This window comes from Cervus elaphus, chromosome 33 (assembly GCF_910594005.1).
Source record: "Cervus elaphus chromosome 33, mCerEla1.1, whole genome shotgun sequence".
Taxonomy (NCBI): domain Eukaryota; kingdom Metazoa; phylum Chordata; class Mammalia; order Artiodactyla; family Cervidae; genus Cervus; species Cervus elaphus.
In genome coordinates, this window is record NC_057847.1 from 30,382,719 (window position 1) to 30,409,156 (window position 26,438).

A 26,438-nucleotide genomic window follows, 5' to 3' on the forward strand; every position below is an offset into this window, starting at 1 on the left:
AGCTGGGAATAGAAAGGGAAATGTTCACTCAAGGTGATCCAAAATGAGTATCTATAATAATTAAGAATGAGTATAGGCAAGAAAGAAAATTGTGCTATCTTATTGGTTGAGAGTATATATTTCTTTTTTCTTTATTCTTATAAAATTTATTTATTTTTTAATTGAAGGATAATTGCTTTATGGAATTTTGTTGATTTCTGGCAAACATCAACATGAATCAGGCATAGGTATGAAAGTATATATTTCTGATAGATCAAGTATGGAATCAAACTAACGGATGAACAGTGTTTTCATAAAATTCCTTAGAAGTTGAAAATTCAATGGATCATTTAAATATACCCTGTAATAACATTCACAAAGCATTTCATAATTTAGAAGCCACTTCGCCTTCATAATTCTTGTTATTGTGAAACCATTTCGTAGGTTGCAGAGGAGGAAGGCAGCTCTAAGTTGCATTCATTGTTATATACATAAGGAGTTAAGTTGACACCCAATCCTACACCCTTTCCCCTTGCATGCTTCTGTTTCAGAGGTCAGAAAGCAAAATACTTAGCTTCCCAGACTCTTGCAGCTAGAGGAGACCCTGTGACTACTGTGGTCAACTAAATCCAGGCACAAGTCTCTGTGGAGGCTTTCCTTCTGGAATAAAGCCTGGGTTGAAGAAACCACATTTGCTTTCCCCCTTTCTTCTTTCCTGGATGCACAGTGACCATGCTGTGGCCACTTGGACAGAAGCCATACACTGTGGATGGCAGAGCAGGAGGACAGGCTGAGACTGATTCTTGGACCTCGTTGAGCAGCTATTGCAGCCTGACTGCCTCCCCCCAGTCATCCTGTTAAACACAGACAAAACACCTCTCACTTGTTTAAGCACCGAAGTGGTTTGTTGTAGTTGTAATTGTTGCTGTTAATTATAGATAACACACTCAGTAGATAGAGTTAGATTTTTATTAATAAAAAATGTTGAAACATACATTTAAAGATAATAAAGCAATGTTGAAATATTGATGTATTCACAGATGACCTCAAAATATGACCTTTAAATCCAGAGGTATTCCACAAACATTAAGTGAAAGAAAGAATTAATATGTCTTTTTGCAAATGTCACTGCTATGAGAAGGAAATGTCAGTGGATGGATGTCCTTTGTAGCTCATTCTAGTTGGTTTCTAGAAACATTTCACGTACCCTGGCCTGCTTCATTTTGCTTTAAGCAAAGGAGACATTTACTTAAACACTTGGTTCTTTGTGACTAAGCTTTCTCATCCTCTCATATTATTAATATAAAATTGGTGCCAGACTGGGAATGGCCTCACTTCCACGGGCAGGATATAGCCAGACTTGAAAAGAAAGTGATTCAAGGAGATGAATTTGAAACAGAATGGACTAGAATAGATGGGAAATCAACTCACCAGCTAATTTGTAGCTGGAGACAGTCTCAACCCAATTCTTCCAAGCCCACAGGCTGGAGATATTCCAGGCTATCCAGAGCCTGGACCCTTTGGGAAATCTCCCCCAGGAAAGGCCTATATTGAACTCAACCTTGTTTCTCTATCACCAAAAGGAATTTAATAAGTGTTTGTCAGGTGTTGGGGGAGGGGGGTGGAAAAGTTAGAGAGGAAAAAAAAAAAGAAAGAAGGGGCCCTGTTTGAGCCTGAGAAGATTTTTGAAGCTATGTGGAACTGAACCTCTAATTTAATTTAGTGTGGTCATCCTCAAAAGTCTTGGCATCATATAATTTGATGTTAGAGTTGTGTTGTAGTCAAGAAGTACATTTCAATAGCCATAAAGAATTATTAAGTAAACGTTATCTTTATGTGTTTGTGCTGTGCTGTGCTTAGTCGCTCAGTCATCTGACTCTTTGTGACCCTATGAACTGGAGCCCATCAGGCTCCTCTGTCCATGGGGATTCTCCAGGCAAGAATACTGGGGTGGGTAGCCATGCCCTCCTCCAGGGGATCATCCCAACCCAGGGATCGAACCCAGGCCTCCTGCATTGCAGGTGGATTCTTTACCATCTGAGCCACCAGGGAATCCCAAGAATACTGGAGTGGGTAGCCTATCCCTTCTTCAGGGAAACTTTCTGACCCAGGAATCAAACCAGGGTCTCCTGCATTACATGTGGATTCTTCACCAGCCAAGTTACCTGGGAAGCCCCTTATGTCTTTGAGAGATCTGTAATTAGTTCACAACAAACTTACTAAAATGCTATTTCAAAGTTCTAATCACTTTCCTCATATAGCAGAGTTGGTTAAGTACCTCCAAGCCTTCTTCACACAAAGAAACTTTTCTTGTCCTTCCCCTTCTTCTCAGTCAGCCTGTTACCATACATATCCCACTAGTATTTCTCCCAGCAAGAAGAAGATCCTCTTTAGGATATTAAGGAAAGGGAAAGGGAGCTGGTGATTTATTACAGAATCCCTTTTGTAAGTAGGGGCTTGCTTTCTTTTTTTTTTCTTTTTTGTCAATTAATGTATTTTTTATTGAAGGATAATTGCTTTGCAGAATTTTGTTGTTTCCTGTCAAACCTCAATATGAATCAGCCATGCTGCTACTGCTAAGTCACTTCAGTCGTGTCCGACTCTGTGCGACCCCATCCCTGGGATTCTCCAGGCAAGAACACTGGAGTGGGTTGCCATTTCCTTCTCCAATGCATGAAAGTGAAAAGTGAAAGTGAAGCCAGCCATAGGTGTACATATATCTCCTCCCTTTTGGCCCTCCTTCCCATCTCCCTCCCCATCCTACCCCACTAGGTTGATACAGAGAGATGGGTCTTTCCTGGTGGTTCAGATGGTAAAAAAAAAAAATCTGGCTACAATGAAAGAGACCCAGGTTTGATCCCTGGGTTAGGAAGATCCCCTGGAGAGGGAATGGCTACCCATTCCAGTATTCATGCCTAGAGAATTCCATGGACAGAGGAGCCTGGTAGGTTGCAGTCCATGGGGTCACAAAGAGTCAGACATGACTAAGAGACTAATACTGTCTTTCTTATGTAAGATAAGCAAGTAGGAATTCTGTGAATATTTTCATGTGACTATTTTTGGCCTCAAACATCAGTTACATTATTTCACATCTCTATGCATCTCTTTTCATAGTGATAAATTCAGATTCTAATTGGAATAGGATGTTTTAAAGACCAAAATGTATTATATAAATCTAAACCTGTTTATTAAAGTATCATATTATAAAATGGAGCACACTTTCAAATTTACAGCCTTGTTCATTGCAAGTAAGTAAAATTTAATGTGAGGGCTTCCCAGGTGGCTCAGTGGTAAAGAATCTGCCTGTAATGCAGAAGAAGCGAGTGATCCCTGGATTGGGAAGATGTCCTGCAGCAGGAAAGGGCAATCTACTCCAGTACCCTTGCCTGGAAAATTCCATGGACAGAGGAGCCTGGTGGACCACCATGGGGCCACAAAAAGTCATATATGACTGAGCGACCGCGCAAACAACATTTACTGTAATTGGCTCTTCTTCCAGTTTTATGGAATGAGATCCTCAGAGTTGCAGAATTTCAGAGCTAGAAGGAACCTTTCATTCTAAGTCCATTTTAAGTCTCTCATCTGAGAAACTGGTCAACTGAATCTACCAACATTAAAAGGACTCCCAGCATCCCAAGAGTTAAACACAGAGACATGTTAGACCCGAGTCAAACGACTCGATCCAGGGTACTTGCTGCCAAGCTCCACAAAGTCTTTCATGCATCTATCTGTCTGTGAATCTGCTAACACCTGCCCCCTTGAGTTCTGACACCTTTGGGGATCTAAACAGGGACATGTGGTACCGCTTTTTGATTGGCCAGCATGAGCAGGGCATCAACACCTCAATACTAAAAAAGTTAGACTCACACAAAAATTTCACAAACTCAGACAGGAATATTTACTTCCCCCTTATTAAGTCAATGCAATCTTCAAATACAAAGACAGCAAGGCCTCTATGATTTCTTTCACTCAGAAAGAAATTATAAAAAGGCAGAATTCGGAATGATTCTGAAGAAAAACAGATCTCAAGGGTCAGATGTTTTCAATGCACAATTGTTGAGCCTGAGGGCAAGGGTGGTGTCTAAGAAAGGCAGTGATGGGCGAATGCAATGTCCACCTTTAGAAAACCTCTTCCGTCAATGGCAGGGTATGTGAGGAGACATCACAATCTGGCCTGTACTGTTCCTAAGATGCAGACCAAATCCAGGGCGAAGTCAAGTCCTTGGCCAGAAGTTGGTGTATGATTGGCCCACTTGATATGAAAGGCAGAGGGGAGCTGGAGGAGAAAGGAAGCTCTTCATCTTAACCAGCTCTGGGTTTCTTTCCCAGACACACATGAGCCTGCTCCTCCTGAAGAGTGCCCAGACTGTCCCAGGGCAGAGGTTGCTGCTCCCACATGCACCAGCCCTGGAGATGCGCCGAGGTGGGTGGCCGTGATCGCTCCTGGGGGCAGCCCCTGGTCTGTGCCGCAAACCCTGCTAGGCAGGAACACAGCTGCCACCCTTCTCTCCTTACCCAGTCTGCTCCCCAGCAGCTTCTTTAGAACATAGTGGTCTTTGGGGAAAATAATCACAGGTTTTGAGCTGAAGACAAATTCAGAAATCTTGTGGCAAAATCTTCAAAGAAAAATTCGAAGACATTTAAAAATTCAAACAGAAAATAATTAATCGGTCTTACATTAACCTTTATAACCTCAATCTTTGAACTTCCTTCCTCTTTGAATGCAATCACATCTGTGCTGCCAAAAGAAACAAGATGTGATTTCTTCCGGGTCATCACTGTGACCACCATCAAAGAATAGCAAAGACAGTAATTAGTACTCCACACCAAATCAGCCTGAGATTTGACATAAATTGCATTTGTCCTCTGCAGAGCTAAAAGGAAGCACTTATATTTCCTAGAGTTTTCTAATGAGTTGCTGTCATTTGGCAGAAGTTTCTGAAATATTGCTTCTTACAGACCTTTCTTGCCATTAGCATTTTTTAAAAGAAAAATCAAAATGAAGATTCAAAAAAACAAGTACCACTGCTTTACCTTCAGTATGGAATCAGCCTCAGAAAGCTTTAAAGGTAAGGGGAAGGAAAAATTAGGAACACTACCTTATTTCCTTGGAAACTTTGAGGTCCATTTTTCCAGGAGGCTGTTTGCAATTTCCACAGAGGCTTGGACAGTCAGTCAATGAGGGCCAAATCCTCAGGTGCAACTAGACATCAGCGATTCTTTTAAAACAGTTTCTGAATATCTTCAGAAGTACTGGTATCCAGAGTATAGGCATGACAGACCCAGCCAAGCAGGAAAACTTGGTCAGGAAGTCATCCATCCATGAGAATATTGGATAAAGTTCCACTCAGTTTGTGACCCTTTAAGGGTTTCTGGGGCAAAGAGGGAGGAAAAATCCAGACTCTCTGGTCTGAGGTAACAGAGCTAAGAGTACTGGGAGACCAAGGTGGTTCCAGTCCACAGGACAGAGTACGACAAGAGAGCTCCACAGAGAGACCCCCAGATCTGCAGAGGATTTTCCTCAAAATCACAGCAATGTACTATTAGCTTTTTAAAATTTCCTTTTAAATGTGTAAAGATGCTCAACATCGCTCATTATTAGAGAAATGCAAACCAAAACCACAGTGAGAGATCACCTCACACCGGTCAGAATGGCCATCATCAAAAAGTCTACAGACGATAAATGCTGGAGAGGGTGTGGAGAAAAGGGAACACTCTCGAACTGTTGGTGGGAATGTAAATTGAGACAGCCACTATGGAAGACGGTATGGAGATTCCTTAAAAAACTAGGAATAAAACCACCATATGACCCAGCAATCCCACTCCTAGCCATATACCCTGAGGAAACCAGGGCTGAAAAAGACACATGTATCCCATTGTTCATTGCAGCACTATTTACAATAGCTAGAACATGGAAGCAACCTAGATGTCCATTGACAGATGAATGTATCAAGAAGTGGTGGTACATATACACAGGGGAATATTACTTGGCCAAAAAAATGAACACCTTTGAGTCAGTTCTGATGAGGTGGATGAACCTAGAACCTGTCATAGAGAATGAAGTGAGTCAGAAAGAGAAAGATAAATATCATATTCTAACACATATATATGGAATCTAGAAGAATGGTGCTGAAGAACTTATTTACAGGGCAGCAATGGACAAACAGACATGGAGAATAGACTTATGAACATGGGGAAAGGGGAGGAGAGGGTGAGATGTATGGGGAGAGTAACATGGAAACTTACATTACCATATGTAAAATAGATAGCCAACGGGAATTTGCTGTGTGGCTCAAAAACTCAAACAGGGGCTCTGTATCAACCTAGAGGGGTGGGGTGGGGAGGGAGATGGGAGGGAGGTTCAAAAGGGAGGGGATATATGTGTACCTATGGCTGATTCATGTTGAGGTTTGACAGAAAACAACAAAATTCTGTAAAGCAACTATCCTTCAATTAAAAAATTAATTAAAAAGAAAAAGCAATAATTATTTTTCAGGGAAAAGTACTGTGTGATTTGATCTGTGTAGGCACAGATGTACACAACTATTTAACTTTAACTAAAAATAAATAAAATTTTAAAATGCAATTCCTCAGTTGTGTTAGCTGTATTTCAAGAAAGTAATGAAATGCATTTTAATAGCCATACATGGCTAGTGGCTACCACAATGGACAGCACAGACAGAGAACATTTCCATTACTGTATAAAGTTCAATTGAAGTGCTGGAATATGGAATATACAGGCTTCATATCCTTAAGAAATGAATAATGTCTTAAAAAACAAGTCATTTGACTTTCTCTTATACCAGGGTTTTTTTGTTTTTGTTTTTGTTTTTTTGTATGCACCAAATTTATTTACAGGGTGTGAATAAATATAAAGCATTGAGAGGTACAACTTTGAGCTTCAAGGGCATCTTATAAGAATTTTTAAAATCATCCTTCTGTTACACTGAAATAGGCATAGAGAATGCACCAACTTAACCATAAGAGGCAGACATCCTTTCAATAGGTTGTCAAAGGAAAGAGATTCAACACTCTTCTTGGTAGCTATTTTCAGCAATAATAAATTAATTTGCATTCCTTTCAAATGTATGCTTGATTGGACAGTTTCTCAAGTTCCCTGTCTAGATTTCTCATCTTGAAAACTCATATTGACATTTTTCTTCTGAATATGTAGCTATGTAGACATTTTGAATATATGGTTAAGTTACAGTAAGTCAAATGAACTCAATTTCCCTTACTTTTGGCAAATAATTTGGAACCAGTAGAGTCTTTTCCATCAATATTAAAGGCAGGCATTTTCTCCAAGGCAGTGAGAAGCTCTTCCTCTAGCTGTCTAAGCAGTTTCAATTTGCAAAAGCAGCTCGCCACCATATGAATCCCTCCAGGAGACTTCAACTAGAGCAAAGAGGGGAATTTCATCACATGGGGACTTTAGGATTTTATGGCAGATGGGGTTTGAGCTGTTGGGGATTAATTATAGAAAATGAGCCCATACCTCATCCTATTCCCCTTCTGAGGATCGTGCATCACCCCACAGACAGGACTTGCAATGTGGTGGCTGAAGAGAACTTCTCTGTGAGAATTAAGAAGGGATTTGTGGTGGAGTCAAACATTGTAGCAGAATCCCACTGGGTATCAGTACCCCACTTTCCTCAGGCCTTGGTGACAGCAGGCTGATGCTGTGTCGGGATGGGTGATTCTTCAAAACAAACATTACTAATTTCAAACAAAACTTTGATAAAGGGCTCTCAGATAGGAATGAGATCTCTGACAAGTGCAGCAGTATATGTAATGAGGCATGTGTGCTTAGTCACTTCAGTCTGACTCTGTGCTACCCATGGACTGCAGTCTGCCTGGCTCCTCTGTCCATGAGATTCTCCAGGCAAGAATACTGGAGTCGGTTGCCAGTTCCTTCTCCAGGGAATCTTACTGACCCAGGGATTGAACCTATGCTTCATAAAGGATTAAAGGATTGATGTGACTTTCTACTGATCAACAGTGGGGTGAGGTGGGAGGGATTGAACTAATGAACAAGGGGCAACATCTTCAGTATCATCCTACTCTCTTTCACCCAAAGGCCCCACTGACATGAGACAAATTTCCTTCTTAACATAATCATTCATCATCCTCACCTTCTTGCTTAGTAATCACTCAACGTCGGAAACCAAGTTCAGTTACCTTTTTTAACAAAAGCTATTACAAATTGTGTTTTGTAAAAGTAACAGCTTATACTTAGTAAGTACACTTAGAAAGGAACAAATAATTACTTTGATTTTGAGAGGTTTTGTTAGTGTCAACTAATATTTTGTCAAATAGCACTTGTTAGAACTGGTGTTTTCATACATATTTATGGATTATTTAATATAATATCTAAAATAATTCATATATTGGTATTCTTCAGAAGAGTTACATAAAGCATTGTGGTAGATCACAAGTCACTACAATATGTAGCAAAATCTGACTCAGAATGTACTTGATTGAAATGAAATAGTTATCAACTTAAAGTTTAGAATTACTAGGTCCAAGAAAGGGGAAAGAAATTTACTGAAAAACTTTTAGCATGTTAGCATTCCATCAATAATAACTTTCTAAAGTAAAGCTGTATATTTTCATCACAGTTCAGTATATGCAGAACTCAACTAATAAATATAAGCATTTCATAATTTTCCTGGGTTAGAGCATGACCTACAGGAAGGCACTCGATTTCCCTGGTTTTGAAAGATTAGCTCCTACAAATAACATATAAGGATGACATAATGAAGAGATAAACCTTTGGGGTGGAGTAAATAATGTTCTAAGCAGAGAGTCTTCAGAAGAGTTTATTAAAATGTTGGAAAGCACTACCATAAAACAGAGACCAAGAGTTAAGAAGAGATTCAAGTCCAGAAAGTAACCAAGCCTATATCCTTCCCTGTTGATATGTAACTGTAACGAGAGCTACTGCTAGCCCCATCCGTACCCAGCATACTTGGTATAAGTTAAACAGGATATGACATTTTAAGGTCATTTCTGGAAAAATTACTGACTTACATGGCAACCATCATAGAACCTATGTAAAAGCATTCATTCCTATCGATTTTTACCTCTTGAAGAAACAAAATACAGTGTCATGTAAATAACATGTCAGAAGATTGGGTTCTATTGTTCTGATGGTGGTGTGATAACAGTGAGTTTTTTCACCTGAATAAACCTCCATTTCCTTATCTAAACACTGAGGGGATCAGATCTGACTGCCATTAAAATGCCCACAGGAGCCAGAAGCACCCTGACTTTCAGATGATAAAATTTTCTGATACTGGTGGTTCTGTGAGGTACCGAAAACAGCGGCAGCATGCGGAGTGCATGTCTCCTACTGGTGACAGCCGGCTACAGTGGATTGTCTCCAGGTGGGAATGCAGGCCCTGTGTTACCATCCAGTCAGGTTATTCGGGAAAATACAGAAATTCAAACTTTTATGTCAAATATCCTGGTTTTGAAATACTGGCAACTAATCTAAAATTAGGGCTTCTCTGGGGGCCCAGGGCTAAAGAATCTGCCTGCAATGCAGGAGTTCCAGGGTTCAAACCCTAGGTGGGGAAGATCCTCTGGAGAAGGGAATGACTACCCACTCCAGTACTCTTGCCTGAAGAAGAATTCCACTGGACAGAGGAGCCTAGCAGGCTACCATCCCTGGGGGTCACAAAAAGTCAAACAGGAATGGTTGACTAACATACACTCTAAAGGAGCGGGGAACACAGGCAACTCTGAAGGCCAAACTAAACATATATGTGAATGGACTGGGTCTTTTTTTTTTTTTTTTGGTGCAATAGATGTCATGTGAACACAAAAACTGTCCATTCCTGTATCTATTTTCACAACTGATTTATTTTTTATTTTTTTATTTTTTCAGTGGGTTTTGTCATACATTGACATGAATCAGCAATAGATTTACACGTATTCCCCATCCCGATCCCCCCTCCCACCTCCCTCTCCACCCGATCCCTCTGGGTCTTCCCAGTGCACCAGGCCCGAGCACTTGTCTCACGCATCCCACCTGGGCTGGTGATCTGTTTCACCATAGATAGTATACATGCTATTCTTTCAAAACATCCCACCCTCACCTTCTCCCACAGAGTTCAAAAGTCTGTTCTGTATTTCTGTGTCTCTTTTTCTGTTTTGCATAAAGGGTTGTCGTTACCATCTTTCTAAATTCCATATATATGTGTTAAAAAATATGGAACGCTTCACGAATTTGCGTGTCATCCTTGCGCAGGGGCCATGCTAATCTTCTCCGTATCGTTCCAATTTTAGTATATGTGCTGCCGAAGCGAGCACTGGACTGGGTCTTATGGCTGCCATTTGTGACCTCCCACTGAAAACCTCCAGTTTCTCTCTGCCCTGCTGGTCCTATGTGAGGATGGGTTAGCGTCATCCTGGGGCCACAGGCACTAACCCTCCACACAATTCTAATTAAGCTTTTTTGCATTTGGTTTCATTAACATATGAATACAGTAGGGAATCAGGGCAACCACAGTCAGTGGGATGGACGCACTTTTACAGAAAGACAGCACGTAAAACAAATACTCGGTGTCAGTGGGGATCTTGATGAAATGGTAGAGCTGCAGGGTGGTCAACGAGGCCAGGGCACAGAGCAGCCGGAAGCTCAGCCTGTAGCCGTTTTCTCCTCTACAGCTCCTGAGGAACATCTCTGAGTGAATCGCAAAGCCCAAGCCAAAGAGGACCCCGAGGTTTCTCACAAGTCCGGCAAAAGGCGTGGTGTCAATGTGGATCCAGTCAGGATTGGCGCACCATTTCTTGGCTACGGGCACGGACCACAGCAGGTCAATGTCAAGAAGTCTGAGAAGCAGGTAAAAGCCAAGTGCAAACAGGAAGAGGAACAGATTGGTCTTCAGGTATGCGCTCAGGCTGGCTGTTTGGATACCTGGAGTGTATTCAAAGACCTCCGCTACCAGGACGCCTGGGGATTGGAAAGCAACACTGAACAGAACTGTGTGCCTTTGAGATTCTCAGGAATCATTCCTTTCTGAATTAAAGAATTTAGCCATAGTTTTCAATGATAAAGGGCTGTAGAAACCTAGGTTCTATCCATTTTCCAAAGCCTGTTTTGTAAAGGCAGTAACTGAAACCTCACTTTTCCCATGGTCTTTTACCCATCCACATTAGCACAGGGGGGATCTTTCAGGAGTCCAGGGCACTGAGTGACAACCCACTTTATAGGCAGAGCACTGATCTAGGTGCTTGCAATTAATATTTCAATTGCCACAGCCAGTTAATGTAGACAGCCTTTGAAAGATATGTGGAGTTGAAAAGCGGAAACTCGATCATTGTGAACGCTGGTAGAAATACAAAGCAGCTGCTGAATGAAGTCCACAGTTAGGTAATAATCACTGCAGGTGTTTCAAGAGAGTGACATGGTGTGCAGGTTGGAAGGCCATTATTAAGTCTCCCAAACCAAGACACAAGCACACTGTCCTTCATGGTGGTTCGGGAGTTGGACTCAACACTAGTCACACTTTAGAGAAGCCCAACCGTGTCACTAAGAGGTTATGCGCTTACACTTTTGAGTGAGAATGTGCCATTGTCTGTATGGAGGATTTGAGAGATATGAAGAACCACTTAAGCTCCTAGGGCAGCATTAAGTTATCAGTGGTTTGATAGAATTACCCGAGTTTGGGGAACCAATTAGCAGAGAGAATCTGACAACATAAAGGACACTAACGCTTTCAATGATACAACAAAAGGTAAGTGATCATATTTACCACCAATTACTCCAAGAATAACTTGATGAGGAAAATGTGTTGCTATGAATACTCTGGAGATGCAGACACTGATTTGAATCAACCAAAAAAGACTCCAAAGAAATGACCAAGTCAGTCTACGATGGAAAAATAGAGACAAGCATAAAAAGCAAAGAAATTGTATCACTCATAAAAATGGGCGGGGGGTTGAAACCAGGTGATCTTTGATAGAGGTATCTTCTAGCTGTGATGTAATATCATAATTCTAGAGGGTCTTTCAATTTTTTTTGCACTCCATAGGATTTCAAATGTTTTAACAGATGTTTCTATATTTATCGATGCATTAAACTGAACCAGTGCTAGGCTATATCGTGAAATTTTAATAAATGCTTTAAAAAGAAACCAACTTGGCATCCTGATAATTATTCTAATGAAGGGAAATTCAAGTTTGGGGGAATTATTAATATCTACAGTGATCTAGAATAAATTATATATATTTTTACTCCCTGTCATATGTGCTTCCTCTTTCCTCTCTCAACGTCTCTTTGCTTGAAGAAAACTCACAGAAGAGGCAGCTGCCAATCTGATGAAAAGCACACAGGCATTCCATCAGGGCGAGTTTTCACTGGGTTTAATTTCAAGACTCTCAAGCTCTCAAGAGTCCTGGTTCCTTGGTTTTTGACACGTAGAAAATAAGAAACAGAAAGTGACCTATGGGTTATATGTGTTGAATTAGAAGCTGTAGTATGCAGAAAACTTATAAAAATACTTAAGTCCAAGCAATGTTCATTATTTTAATAAAATTTATTAGCAATAATGAGTTCTAGGAATCCTTGACGGTTCTGAATGATTTGTCCCTGATAATTGGACTAAATTTTGGATATTGAAAAGTTAAGGAATAGAGAGAAACAAGACATTCAAAGAGAAAGTAAGCAGGGGTTGTCCATATAGAAGAAGAATCAACAAGGATGTGGTAATATTTAGATAAGGTGTGGGCACTCAGTACATTTTGATGGATCAATGAAATGATGCAGTTATAAGAATCAAAGGAGAGTCGAGAATTTTTTTTTTGGAAGGAACAATTTTCCAGATTTGAGAACTGGAGGAGAAAATTAACTACAGAGAAAAGACAAGGCTTATCTAGATTCCTACTTTGAAAAATTGTCTATGGATAGAAAATGCTAATTTTAAAAAATTACAACATGTTTTTACCATTGTTGTTTTGGATTGGATAATGAATACCTTAAGGCATACAGGTCACAGTCTCATTAGGATAAACTTTAAAAATGCCCAAGTTCCTTTGGTTATTTGTTTTGTATATTGCCCAGTATTACTCTAAAAAGTGGAGTATGAGAAGAACCTTGGAAATTCTTTATTATAAAGAACTTCCGTGTAATGGTGTATCTTATAGTATCTTTTATGCAATTAACTGGAGAATCTTATTTCAGACTGCCTAATAATTTATGATTAAAGTGATGCTCAAAATTGTTTTAATGATAGTTAAAGTGTATCAGGAAAGAAAAAAAGGAAAAAGTATAAAAATTTTGAATAATTTAAAGGTCTAGGCCTTTTAGAATGTTATGAATCTACTAACATTAAATCTACTAACATTAGAATTTAAGTTTGCTTCTGGATGTTTTAGATTAAAAGATTGCATAATATTTAAAGCTAGAATATATGTTATTTATTAGTTAGTCAAAGAAGAAAGCATAATTATACTAAAGTAACCAATGCATTCTAGGGAAATGAGGTTTCTCAAAAATTTCTGTTTAATCTTAAAGTAAGGGAATATGCATGCAAAAATACTTCCTTATATAATTTTAGATGACTTATTTATGAACTACCAAAGTGAGTATAGTATTATGGGAACCCCAAAGGCACATTTAAAAAGTCATTAATCAATTAAACATTTCCAACCCTGTAATGTGGTAATCACTGTGAGTTAATTAGGATATTATCTTAAAGCAAAATATTAATCTTCTATTCATTTTGCTATACTGGCTATGACAGAATTGAATAAGCACATTTCAATAATTAAAAATACACTAAACTGAAACTTTAAAAAGACTTTCTGTGTTTAAAACTGTCACGTTCCAGTGCTACAGAAATTGGAGCAAAACTGACCTGTGCAGAGTGATAAAAGACTTGTCCATCTGACTGATGGTGTGGCTCAGGGCCGCTGTCACCATGACATACCAGACACACGATGAACCCATTGCATGGCCAGATGGACTTCCTGCAACAAGACAGTGGCAATCCATTTGGAAGGTGGTTAATAGAGTACAACTATCGGAAATGGACAATAGAATAGCATATTATATATTACAAATAACTCAGGAAAAAACCATAGGACATAGGCTATTTGTAACGCTTAGTAATGGGTAGAAATAAAGAAAATTGAGGCAAATACTATTTCAAAAAATTTCCCCGGGTTATTCAAGTTCATTGAAGTCCAGAAATCAAAATGCTCAAGTCTAATTAAGAACTCAGGCTGTTTCATCAAAAAATCTGCCACAGCCTTAGTCATTCTTCATATCTAATTGTTTTTAACTGATGATAAAATTGAAGTACTTAGATTGAATCTTGAATCAGCTTATTTTCCTTGGGCTGAAAAGTCAAACGTCTTAAAGCTATCACTGCTATGTCTCATTTACCAACTAACTGCTATGTACTAGCTACCCCCATGCCCATCTTGTGACTGGTTGCTGCACTAGGAGCCTTTGTCATTAAATGGAAAGGGGAAGCTACAAAGTGGTATCAATCCTAGCAGAATAAATCTGCAGACAGGAAGCCTTTCTACTCCCAGAATGTCTTTCCCATGTTGCTAGATCTTTTTTTTCAAAAATCACTTTGTTTTGATGTACTCCTTGAGTTTTTACCAAGTGGAGATTCATTGAGCTTAAACATCAGTCTCTTTTTGAAAAACACCAAGTTAAATAAAGACAAATCTATTACTTATGGATCTGTTTCTTTCAAATCAATTTTTTAAACAGAAATTTTCACGGCTTTTTATATGTTTCATGAGTTGAAAAACTTCAAGGAGTGAATATAAAATGTAGTATTTCTTTTTTTCTTTTCCAGAAAATGTCTCATAAGACAGAGCGTGTGCTGGGAAGTTCTGGGATAAACCAAAGTAGCATTTCAATTGTCCCAAATGCTATCCATCCATCCATCCATCCATCCATCCATCCATCCATCCTGCATTGTTTTAACAAAGATAAAATACATACCACCCCTGACATGATGGAATGCACAGTCTGTTGGAGGAGTTAGATAATAAATAACTAATAATAGTATAGTGTGATAAGTACTATAACAGATGGATGCCTACTTTTTTGGTAGCAAAAAAAAAAAAAAAAAGATATTCCAAGAACTTATTAGGAACTTACACATTCACTGTATTCAAGGTTAGTCTCAGGATATCAAATGCCAAGAATTTTAAGCTATGTAACAAATTGGAGGTACAATATAACACAATCTTACAAATTAAAACAATATGCAATTTACCTTATGTATATATATTTAAAACTTTTTATAATCTTAAACTCAACTCTCATAGTAAAGATTTTATACTCATACAAAATCTTACTTATGAGAGAGTGGACCAAGAAGTCTACTTATATACTGTATACACAAGAGAAAAAACAAAGTGGAAAGAAATAACTCTAAGATTAGAGAGAATTTCGGCAGGCAATAGTAATACCAGGAAGTCTTTACCTTTCTTACAGAAACCCTGTCTATTGTCTCATTTATGTGATTCTCAGAAGATCTATAATAACGTTGAAAGATGCACAGCATCAGATAAATCAGCATTTCCGGTATTTTAATATATATTTTTTAAAATTTGTTCTAGTTAATTGTCTTTTGTTTGTTTCTATATCAAACCATGACCTTCTTCCAAAAAAAAAAAAATGCCAAGAATAAAATCATTTGGGGAATATTCTAACTTATCCTTTTACAAATTTTTAAAAAATGAAATTTTCTTACTCATAAAAGTTTTACCCTTTTCATTAGCAATTTTTGTTCATGAACTTTTAGCATCCTCACCCATGCAGTTTCCTTTAAAACCCTCTATGATACTGTGTAGTTATTAGGTGATAATTATGTATAATGGCTATCTGTTGGAATATCTTTAGTAACCTGAGGCTGCTTTAATAGCTTACCTGGACCAGTTTCACATGTAGTGGGGAACTGTTCAAGGCATGGACTTGAGTGATTTGGGTAAATCTGAGTTTCTTGGACCCACCAGTAAGGCCGATGACCAAATAATATCCTGTATTTAAAGAAATACAAATATGCATATATGTTTAAACACACAGTTATTACTTAACTGGAGACTAACTATTCTCTCCTATAAAAATGACTCAAGCAGACTGTTGATGAGGAAAGCTCATTATTGAGAGACTTTGAAAGAACTTGAGTTCTGGTCTGTCTCTCATTATAGAGGATGAGTCATATGGAGTTTGGGCATCCTAGTTTCCAATAAAAACAGGGACTTTTTTCCTTACAAGGGAAGTCTTTCAGTGCTTTGGATATTTAGACTGAAAATACCAAAGTGGTCCTTGGAATTATTAATCTGTTCATTATGGTGCAATTCGTTTAACTCACTTCTTGGTTAATCACACCATATATGTTATAGGCTTTTGGAATTTACTTCTAAGTCAGATAAATTATAGACTTCTATGCTCTTTTGTAAGTTCTGTTTACAAATAGGTGTTTCTAGTTAACCCGTATGTTGGAAAGATTTTCCAAGTAAAACTATACACATCTGAAATGTGAGCATTAAGCCAAAGCTACAAATTTTAGAAGAAGCTTTATGAAGAATGAAACAAAACAGAACAGGCTTACCATTTAAAAATAAGATTGAACCAATCCCCAATGACTGCTACCCATATCATCTTAGTTCCAACTGTCTGATTAAGTTGAAACCAAAGTGGAAAATAAATGGAAAAGATATTCCGGGGATCTCCAACATTGGACATAAAATTTAGAAAATTGTAGTAAGCTCGGTAGTCCTTCTGCAAATGCTGAATAACGAGCACTCCATTCCTATGAAGGAAATCCATCTTGAAAGAGAGGCAGTTCTAAACATAGAATGAGTGGAGCTGAAGCGCTCTGAGTTCTACCATTTTTATACGATACGGTCTTGGCGTTTTTTTACTGTGACATGTGATACTGACCATCTGTGGAGAGGGCATGTCTATCCTCCTCTGCTGAAAAGTTCATCTGCTTTATGATTTTAATTGATGCCAAAGAGGTGAAGTACATGCTGATCTGTGTGGCAAGTCGAGGGGAAATTTGGGTAGAGACACAATGCATTTCTTACACAGTCTGTCTTTTGTGTGAACAGTTGGATCATGTTTGCTTGAAATTTTTGCACAGTTCATTTCCTTCCAGGCAAGAGACATTAGCAATTTCTGTGCTTCACTAGAAGACTATGTAAATAATTACTGCATGTCAAATAGCCCTTAAAGCAATGCATTTTAATTTAAAATAGACTGTGGCTCTTTGACTATTATATTGGGTCTTTCAGGAAAACGGATGCGTAAGTATCTAGGCATGAAAAATTTATATGGTATGACAGTATTTTCTGATTGCAGATGTTTAAATAAAAATATTTTGATATTTCCTTATTAGCAAAGAGAATAATATGAGAGATGTGGAACAGAGAAGAAAATACATGGAGTATATTAAACCTGGAAGGAAATGTGTTACTTTTCAACTGTGAGTCCACAAAGCAGATATGGAGATTACTGAGAGGTAGGTCTACTAGATGGTAGAACTGTTGGGAATGAGGCATATTTTTATTGGCTAGCGAAAACAATTGAGAGCATGGGAGAGTTGCTCATGTGAAAGAGCCCAAGAAAATAAAGTCTGTCACTGTTTCCATTGTTTTCCCATCTATTTGCCATGAAGTGACGGGACTGGATGCCATAATTTTAGTTTTTTGAATGTTGAGTTTTAAGCCAGTTTTTTCACTCCCCTCTTTTGCCTTCATGAAGAGGCTCTTTAGTTCCTCTTCACTTTCTGCTATAAGGGAGGTGTCATCTGCTTATCTGAAAAGTGAAAGTGAAAGTTGCTCAGTTGTGTCCAACTCTTTACGACCCCATGGACTATAATAGTCCATGGAATTCTCCAGGCCAGAATACTGGAGTAGGTAGCCTTTCCTTTCTTCAGGGGATCTTCCCAACCCAGGGATTGAACCCAGGTCTCCTGCACTGCAGGTGGAATCTTTACCAACTGAGCTATCAGGGAAGCCCTGCATATCTGAAGTAATTGATATCTCTCCTGGCAATCTTGATTTCAGCTTGTGCTTCATCCAGCCCAGCATTTCGCATGATGTACTCTGCATATAAGTTAAATAAGCACTCAATATGCCAAGAAATTTAGGAAACTCAGCCGTGGCCACAGGACTGGCTCCATCATTTAATGGCACCTTATTATGGGGATCCAGTGTCTACAGGTACCTCCCCAGGCTCTTTGCTTCTCTTGGAGGAAATGTTTTGACTGACCAGTCTTTTAGGGTGCTTTTTAAAAAATGCCATGCCTTTCCCAGATAAATGGAATTTCTGGTTATGGAAGTTAGGCATTAGCATTTTAAAAATACTTTCCAAATGATTGCAATGTGCAGTTAAGGTTGAAAATCATTGATATAAAGCAATTCACCCTGGAGAAGGAAATGGCAACCCACTCCAGTATTCTTGCCTGGAAAAGTCCATGGACAGAGGAGTCTGGCGGGCTGAAGTCCATGGGATTACATGACTGAGCATGTGTGCACAAGGGTGGAGGGAGATGGGTTGGTAGCAATAAAGTGGTAGAACTAAAAAAATAAATAAATAAATAAATAAAGCAATTCATAGCATAGCTTGTTCTCCTTTTGGCCTTAAACCCCTCCCTCTGCCAAAAGTCTACTTGAAAGAAGCTTCACTGACATTTAATATGTCAACTATTGGGCTTAATTGGATTTTCCATTACATTCGATTTTTGCACTAAGTGATGTATCTTGTTGTCAAGTCTTTGGAGACTCTATCCCTAGAATGAAAGAAAACCCTAATCTCCAGAAAGGGTGAAGCAATGGAGGTAATTGAAGTGCACTTCTCATAAAATAGGGCGTAGTGGTGGCAACTTTGCTCACTGAGTTTTCTGCACTTCTCTCCCAAAAAGAACTTAAAATACAGCCTGGCTTCTATGGATAAAAACTTGGGTCTGACAGTCACTAAGTAGGCAAATGGCATCAGATCATTTTTCAGAAAGTGTCTTTAAATGTCTTCCAGGAAATGAATTTTAATCTCTGTCCATGGTGAGAACAACCTCACAGTCTCTTTTATTATCCTTACTGCGGTGGGAGAAGAGCCAGGAAGTAGTCAGCCAGCACTGGCTCTCCCCAGGTTTTGCTCTCCCCTTGGGCAGACTACAGACTATGAATTATATTCACTCTCATTCTCCCACCACTGTGCTAATCTGATCTGAGGGATGTTTGGGATAAAATTAATTGTGCTGAAAGCTCAGTTGTGCTTTAGAATGTCTTGCATTTATGGTCTGCCAGTTATTTACCTTTAAAAATACTCCATCTTGGGACTTTGCTGGTGGTCCAGTGGCTAAGACTCCGCGCTCCTGATGCAGGGGGCCTGGGTTCAATCTCTGGTCAGTGAACTAGATCCCACATGCTGCAACTAACACCTGGCATACCCAAATTAATAAAATATAAATTTAAAAAAACACTCCATCTTATTATCCAATTTTAACTTCACAGATCTTTATTTTAGGGATGAGGAAATGAACAAGTAACTGCCCAGGTCATGTTTTTAGCATGGGAGGCCTGCTTGGAAATGAAATTTTGTTTCCAGAGCAATGATTTTTCTCAATCTAAGCCTTGTCTTGGTTGCTTAAGGCCAATATTGATGAGATTTTTAAACAGCTGCAAAATGAATAAGAGCTAATGCTATAACCAGCTTGTTTCAAATGTTTTCAACCACCCAGACCTCCAGTTTCCCTGTATCATGATTGGTTGACACCGAACCACATCTGTTCAGCTGCTTGATCACTAAGAGGACTTCACAGATACAGTCACCACTTGGAATTGTTGGATGGCTCATCCCATCATTTGACAACAGGGACACAGTTGTTGTGGGTACTCAGGGGCTACTGTTAACTTCCCTGTTGCTGACAACTTCCCTGGAGGAAATATAAAGTGGCACAAAGACGGGTCCCTCCAGAGCTTATGCGGAGCTCTGATGCCCATCTGCTGCTGATGGCCCTGGGACCCAGCATATGTTTTCTTCTCTGAGAATAGTCATGTATGGAAATAAATTGTTCTGTGTTAAGTTGCTTCAGTAGTGTCTGACTCTTTGTGACCCTGTGGACCTCAGACTGCCAGGCTCCACTGTCCATGGGATTCTACAGGCAAGAATTCTGGAGTGGGTTGCCATTTCCATCTCCAGGGGATCTTTCTGACCCAAGAATCAAACCCGTATCTCTTATGTCTCCTGCATTGCCAGGCAGGTCCTTTAAGACTAGCACCACCAAATAAATTAAATTTACTCAGATGAGAGCAAACGAAGATTATTTATTCTGCTTGCTATAGCAAGAGCGAGCCACCATCTCATGCATCTGACAAAAACACAAAAGTGGACAGAGGATTGGAAACACTATATAAAAAAAAAAGGAAGGGAGGCCTCAGGGTTGCTCTGATAGAAGGTGGTTGGTGGCGTGTGTAATCTGGAGATGAGCTTCTAGAAGTAGAGCATCTAAGGTGATCGGTTTGGGAAACCATTTGGCTTTCTCTGGTTGGTCCTGAGTTGAAAGCAGGGGCAAGAAAACTGGCAGTCATTGACCAAGTTCTGAGCACCCTGGGCATTTTGCTTCAGATGTTGTGGATCAGAGTTCCGTTGTTACATTTGGTCTGGCCATTGTCCATTTGTATACTCTGTCTTTCACAAGACAAATTGAATAAGCATATGTCAGAAGTAATTTATGCAGCATCCCACCAAGAAATAAGGGACTCCCTGTGATTCTGAGTCTATAATTCTTATTTATTAATATTTATTTATTTGGCTGCGCTGGGTCTCAGTTGCGATACTTGGGATCTTCTATCTTTATTGCAGTTTGGAGGATCATTAGTTGTGATATGTGAAATTCTTAGTTGCAAACTTAGTTACAGCGTGTGGGATCTAGTTCCTTGACTAAGGATGGAACCTGGGCCCCTGCATTGAGAGTGCAAAGTTCCAGCCACTGGACCACCAGGGAAGTCCCTATAATTCTTACTATTAATTGAGTTAAAATGGGGATATGTGCTTGCTTGCCAAGGACAAATCAATTTATTCAGGTATATCATGACTCTGTGAGGCATCGGCCTTAACTAATCAGAGTCTGTACTCTTGGCCTCTTTGTTTTTGCATAATCAGGTTCTATAATTTCCATAATCTCTCTAATGAACCATGAAGAAAGACATTACTTTGCTTTATTCTTTTTCTAAGATGTGTTTGAGCCATATATCTTATCATATTCTTTCTTCAGAAACTTCCTTAAATTATAATGTGAATGATATCAAATACATTTTGTCTTACAATTAAAAATTTAACTTCTTATTCAGTACTTCAGAGTCTGTGAGCTGTGAGGAAGCTGGTGGCACATTAGATTTTCATCTTAGGTGGATAATTTAGAAAGACTGTCTCCAGAGGACTCTCTGCTTCTGTAGACTGTGGGATAATTAACCACAGCAAAGCACCTTGATTTCTTTTGCCTCTTAACAGGAACTGCTAAATCTGTTTCTTTCCCATAGTTTATCATTTTTTAGCTTTCCCTATTTTAGCTTGTATATACGTTCTCGGCATTGCCTCCTCCAACCAGCTCCCTCACCATTCCTGTAATAGTGCTTTGTTTCCAACACTCTTTTCTTTTAGGGATTTTATTCCTCTGCTAGGAAAAGCAGTATGTCAAGGCTGTATATTGTCACCCTGCTTATTTAACTTATATGCAGAGTACATCATGAGAAACGCTGGGCTGGAAGAAGCACAAGCTGGAATCAAGATTGTCGGGAGAAATATCAATAACCTCAGATATGCAGATGACACCACCCTTATGGCAGAGAGTGAAGAAGAACTAAAGGGCCTCTTGATGAAAGTGAAAGAGGAGAGTGAAAAAGTTGGCTTAAAGCTCAACATTCAGAAAACTAAGATCATGGCATCTTGTCCCATCATTTCATGGGAAATAGATGGGGAAATAGTGGAAACAGTGTCAGACTTTATTTTTTGGGGCTCCAAAATCACTCCAAATGGTGACTGCAGCCATGAAATTAAAAGACGCTTACTCCTTGGGAGGAAAGTTATGACCAACTTAGACAGCATATTAAAAAGCAGAGATAATACTTTGCCAACAAAGGTCTGTCTAGTCAAGGCTATGGTTTTCCAGTGGTCATGTATGGATGTAAGAGTTGGACTGTGAAGAAAGCTGAGTGCAGAAGAATTGATGCTTTTGAACTGTGGTGTTGGAGAAGACTCTTGAGAGTCCCTTGGACTGCAAGGAAATCCAACCAGTCCATCCTAAAGGAGATCAGTCCTGGGTGCTCATTGGAAGGACTGATGTTGAAGCTGAGACTCCAATACTTTGGCCACCTGATGAGAAGAGTTGACTCATTGGAAAAGACCCTGATGCTGGGAGGGATTGGGAGCAGGAGGAGAAGGGGGCGACAGAGGATGAGGTGGCTGGATGGCATCACTGACTAGATGGACATGGGTTTGAGTAAACTCCGAGAGTCAGTGATGGACAGGGAGGCCTGGTGTGCTGTGATTCACGGGGTCGCAAAGAGTCAGACATGACTGAGCGACTGAACTGAACTGAACTGAGGGCTAGTATATGCAGTACCAGACTGTGAGGTTTAGATAACAGAAACTGGAGCCCACATGTCCAAGATAAAGGTGCCAGCAGGGTTGGTTTCTTCAGTGGCCTCCATCCTTGGCTTGCAGGTGGCATCTTCTCCTTGTGTCCTCACATGGTGTTCCTGCTATGAAACTGTGTTTTAATCTCTTTTTATAAGGACATTAGTCACATTGCATTAATGCCCAACTCTAATGTCCTCATTTTAACTTAGTTACCACTTTAAAGACCCTAATTCCAAAACAGTCACATTTGCTAGTACAGTGGTTTAGGACTTCAATTCAGAGAGGTGGGGTTGGGGGATGCAATTCAACCCATTAACAGAGACATGATTACAACTTGTGATTGTATATTCATCTCGAGTGTCTGTGTTTAATCTCTCTCTCCTGCACCACAGTACAAGTCCCATAAAATAAGGGATCATGTTTTCTGTGTGTATGAACCACCAGTATAGTCCCCAGCACAAACCCACACAGGATCTGATTTTCCATGATGCTAGAAAAGCTTGCATGGGTCCCGCCATGGCAATTTATTGCTGAGTGATGATGCAAGTTGTAATAATACCAATTTTTTATTCTTTTTCTCAAAGAGAGGATCCAATATTATAGGAGTTTTAAAGTCCACAAAATCTGGAACTAACCCTAGGTCTATTATTGTTATTTAGTAAGTATTTCTTGGGGCTTCTCAGGTGACTCAGTGGTAAAGAACCTGCCTGCCGATTCAGAAGAAGAAGGAGACGAAGATTTGATCCCTGACTCAGGAAGATCACTTTGAGGAGGAAAGGGCAACACACCTCAGTATTCTTGCCTGGAAAATCCCATGGACAGAGGAAACTAGTGGGCTCCAGTCCATAGGGTTGCAAACAGTCAGACACAACTGAGTGGCTGAGCATGCATGCAAATGTTTCTTAAATGAATAGGTTATTGAACAAAACTTGATGTGACTGCTAACTTAAAAAGAGGCAGTTAATCTAAACTCAAATACTTTTTCTTCCAGAGATGATATTATAAAGTGGCCAGATTAAGAAAGCTTCTTTAAGGTAAAGAAACTTACAGATAATGTTTATCTAAGAAAAAAGCAATATATGTATGCATCTGCTTATGCTTAAAGATAATAGGAAAATAAGCAGTTTAAAATGTATTAAGGTTATCTATAAAGAAATGAAGGGAATACAGTGTAGGGAGTGGGAAACACTTGATTTCTTTTTTTTTTTTTTTCCATTTATTTTTATTAGTTGGAGGCTAATTACTTTACAAAATTGTAGTGGTTTTTGTCATACATTGACATGAATCAGTCATGGATTTACATGTATTCTCCATCCTGATCCCCCCTCCCACCTCCCTCCCTACCCCATCCCTCTGGGTCTTCCCAGTGCACCAGTCCCGAGCACTTGTCTCATGCATCCAACCCGGGCTGGTGATCTGTTTCACCCTTGATAATATACATGTTCCGATGCTGTTCTCTCAAAACATCCCTCCCTTGCCTTCTCCCACAGAGTCCAAAAGTCTGTTCTGTACATCTGTGTCTCTTTTTCTATTTTGCATATAGGGTTATTGTTACCATCTTTCTAAATTCCATATATATGCGTTAGTATACTGTATTGGTCTTGATCTTTCTGGCTTACTTCACTCTGTATAATGGGCTCCAGTTTCATCCATCTCATTAGAACTGATTCTTGATTTCTTTAAATACTCTTATTTTTTAGATTTGAATTTGAAATCATGTAAATAGTTAACATAATTATAAAATTTAATTGAATTTTAAAACCAGTTCTTGCAAAAAAAAATTTCAAATTGGACGAATGATGAAAAGGAAAACAATGCTTACTTGACCCATTATACCTGAAAAGTTTTTGCTTCCAGCTCTACAGTACTTATATGTGTTTATGATTTTGTTCCTATGGGAAATCTCTTTTCAAGCATTTCCTTAGTCCTCCTCAGTTTGCCATCTTCCACCAGTCGCTTGGGGTGGAGATGCTCCCCAGAACTTACCCTGTGTGGGTCATAGCAGGAGGGAGATGAGGAGGTTGGTTCTTTTCAGTACTAATGATCTTCAAATGTATCTTTTCCCACCAATAACAGAGCCTTCTTGATAAACTGGGTCATTTCAAAGTCAAAGATAGTAGAGTTCAAGGCTTCTCCCAAATTGATTCACCAAATAAGAGTCACATTATTATTTGTTTGTTTATTTACTTATTTTTGGCTGTGCTGGGTCTTCATTGTTGCATTGACTTTTCTCTAGTTGCAGCGATCTAGGGCTACTCTTTGTTGTGGTACAAGAGCTTCTCATTGCAGTTGCTTCTCTTGTTGCAGAGCATGGGCTTCAAGGCTTCAGTAGTTGCAGCTCCAGGGCTCTAGAGTGCAGGCTCAATAGTTGTGGCCCACAGGCTTAGTTGCTCCACAGCATTTGGGATATTCCCAGATTGGGAATCGAACTTGTGTCTCTTGCATTGGCAGGCGAATTCTTTACCACTGAGCCATCAGTGAAGCCCAGTAAAGCCATTTCTAAGACAATTCACAGGAATCCCATCCTGTGGCTGTCCACGGTGCTTATGCCCAGGATCCCTTCATTTCCTCCGTCTCTTCAGAGTTATCATCAATCTTTCAGTCTCCTCAACACAATTTGTCCTGATAACATTTTTCCTCTTAATGTCTGGATTAAAAACATTTCTTTTTGTTGGGGGCAGAGACAAATTACAAGTTTGGGATTAACATATACACAATACTGTATATAAAAAATAGATAAACAACAAGGATAAACAAACTGTTTAGTACAGGGATAAACAATGATAAACAAATTGTATAGTACAGGGAACTAAACTCAATAGTTTGTAATCACCTATAATGAAAAAGAATTTGAAGAAGAATGTATCACTTTCTTGTAACTTGAAACAAACACAACATTTTCAATTAATTATACTTCAATAAAAAAAGATCTTTTAATCTTGTAGCCAGTCTCAAAATCTTGTACTGTTGCCTCATTTTTAGTTAATTCCAACAGTTGAATGATTCCAGTTCTACCCAGAACTTTCTTCTTCTGACTCATTTAGATTTTCTTAAGATTTGGATTTGCAGTAAATCCTGCCTATTTTACTTAGATTACAACTTGTAGGCAGAGACTAGAATTTTTGCAATGTGCTTTGCCATGCCAAATATGATATAATCACAAGATATATTCTTATAATGTGAACCATTCATCTATGAGTTATAGCACTCACTGTAATACAACATCATTCAGAGATATTTGACTTAGTTTGTGTCACTGGTACAGTGGCAATAAGCAAAAATTTATTTTGGAGGTATTGACCTTTAATGTCTCTGTATATGGTCATTATCTTTTTACCACAAGCTTATCTGCCTTCTCAAAAATAAATTGTGTTTGAGATCTCTCCTGTGTCACCTTGCAATGTAAAATGAATTATTTCAGACTGAGTTTATACCCTAGTGACTTTCAGAAAATAATTACCTCCACTCTGGCTAGCATCCCAGGAATATTGGCATTCCATAATGACACCATTATCAGTGACCCAGCCACAGATGTTCCAGGTACATCCTCCACGAGTCTCATTATGCATTCTTTTCAAGAAATGATCATGACCTATACATCTATAATCTGTTTCCCTGGATCACCAAAGGACCCAATGGAGTTGTCCATTGGGCAATACTATTCATGTTCTCCAAAGTAGAGTTAAGAAACTTTATAGCTGGATTCATATTTTATAGATGGCCTAAAGAGTTTCTACTATGTACTCTCAAACTTTATGGTTTAGTCATTAAGTCGTGTCCGACTCTTGTGGCCCCATGGACTGTAACCCACCAGGCTCCTCTGTCCATGGAATTTTCCAGG

The 26,438-nt window shown here is 39.1% G+C and overlaps 1 protein-coding gene and 1 non-coding gene across 3 annotated transcripts; both read right to left on the reverse strand.

Moving 5' to 3' along the window:
• Nucleotides 1-10,186: 10,186 nt before the first annotated feature.
• On the reverse strand, nt 10,187-10,293 carry LOC122688826. The gene has a single exon (XR_006339572.1). It is a non-coding gene; the product is annotated as a U6 spliceosomal RNA (small nuclear RNA).
• On the reverse strand, nt 10,269-16,854 carry G6PC2 (glucose-6-phosphatase catalytic subunit 2). 2 transcript variants are annotated; one of them, XM_043894364.1, is made up of 5 exons: nt 16,566-16,854; nt 15,881-15,990; nt 13,842-13,953; nt 11,739-11,854; nt 10,269-10,936 (listed from the first exon to the last, which is right to left on the reverse strand). In XM_043894364.1, the coding sequence occupies exons 1-5, from the start codon at nt 16,781-16,783 to the stop codon at nt 10,425-10,427; spliced, it is 1,068 nt and encodes a 355-aa protein (XP_043750299.1). In that variant the 5' UTR covers nt 16,784-16,854; the 3' UTR covers nt 10,269-10,424. The 2 variants fall into 2 exon arrangements, with proteins under 2 accessions (XP_043750299.1, XP_043750300.1); XM_043894365.1 differs by lacking the exon at nt 11,739-11,854 and having other exon boundaries at nt 16,566-16,824.
• Between the last annotated feature and the right edge of the window lie 9,584 nt (nt 16,855-26,438).

What these genes read in the sequence shown, in the direction of transcription:
- G6PC2 (XM_043894364.1), bottom strand. Translation starts at nt 16,783, where the DNA reads ATGGATTTCCTTCATAGGAATGGAGTGCTCGTTATTCAGCATTTGCAG. An exon ending in TCTTTTATCACTCTGCACAG is followed by an intron (nt 11,855 to 13,841) that starts GTCAGTTTTGCT and finishes TTTCCATCGTAG; the next exon opens with ACTGACTTGGTCATTTCTTT. An exon ending in TATTCTTGGAGTAATTGGTG is followed by an intron (nt 10,937 to 11,738) that starts GTAAATATGATC and finishes TCCAATCCCCAG; the next exon opens with GCGTCCTGGTAGCGGAGGTC.